Here is a 377-nt window from a genome sequence, read left to right as displayed (position 1 = left end):
TCGTCTTTGTGTTTGACGTCCTTGTCGCAGTCGGCGCAGAAGGGCTTCTTGACGGCGTGAACGCGACTGTGGCTGAGGAGGCAGTCTTTGCGGTGAAATCTCTTGCCGCAGTCGGCGCAGGCGAAGGGCTTCTCGCCGGTGTGGATGAGGTGGTGAATGAGGAGGCTGCGTTTGAAGTTGTAGGTCTTGCCGCACTCGGTACAGGCGAAGGGCTTCTCGCCGGTGTGGATGCGGCGGTGGCTGAGGAGGCGGTTTTTGAACTTGAAGGTCTTGCCACAGTCGGTGCAGGTGAAGGGCTTCTCTCCAGCGTGAACGTGACTCTGGTTGAGGAGTTCGTCTTTGCGTTTGACGTCCTTGTCGCAGTCGGCCCCGGCACA

The 377-nt window shown here is 59.4% G+C and overlaps 1 protein-coding gene across 1 annotated transcript in view; it reads right to left on the bottom strand.

Moving 5' to 3' along the window:
* Nucleotides 1-377, bottom strand: part of LOC104517013 (gastrula zinc finger protein xLCGF3.1-like) — a gene marked incomplete at both ends in the record, with an annotated part of 2079 nt that overhangs the window by 662 nt on the left and 1040 nt on the right. Inside the window, one exon of the mRNA XM_010161546.1 lies at nucleotides 18-337. Coding sequence (XP_010159848.1) covers nucleotides 18-337 — 320 coding nt within the window. The remainder of the gene's footprint in view (nucleotides 1-17; nucleotides 338-377) is intronic.

This window comes from Eurypyga helias, unplaced genomic scaffold (assembly GCF_000690775.1).
Source record: "Eurypyga helias isolate BGI_N326 unplaced genomic scaffold, ASM69077v1 scaffold16311, whole genome shotgun sequence".
NCBI lineage: Eukaryota > Metazoa > Chordata > Aves > Eurypygiformes > Eurypygidae > Eurypyga > Eurypyga helias.
The sequence above is the reverse complement of the archived record's forward strand: the minus strand, read 5'-3'. Positions and strand labels throughout refer to the sequence as shown.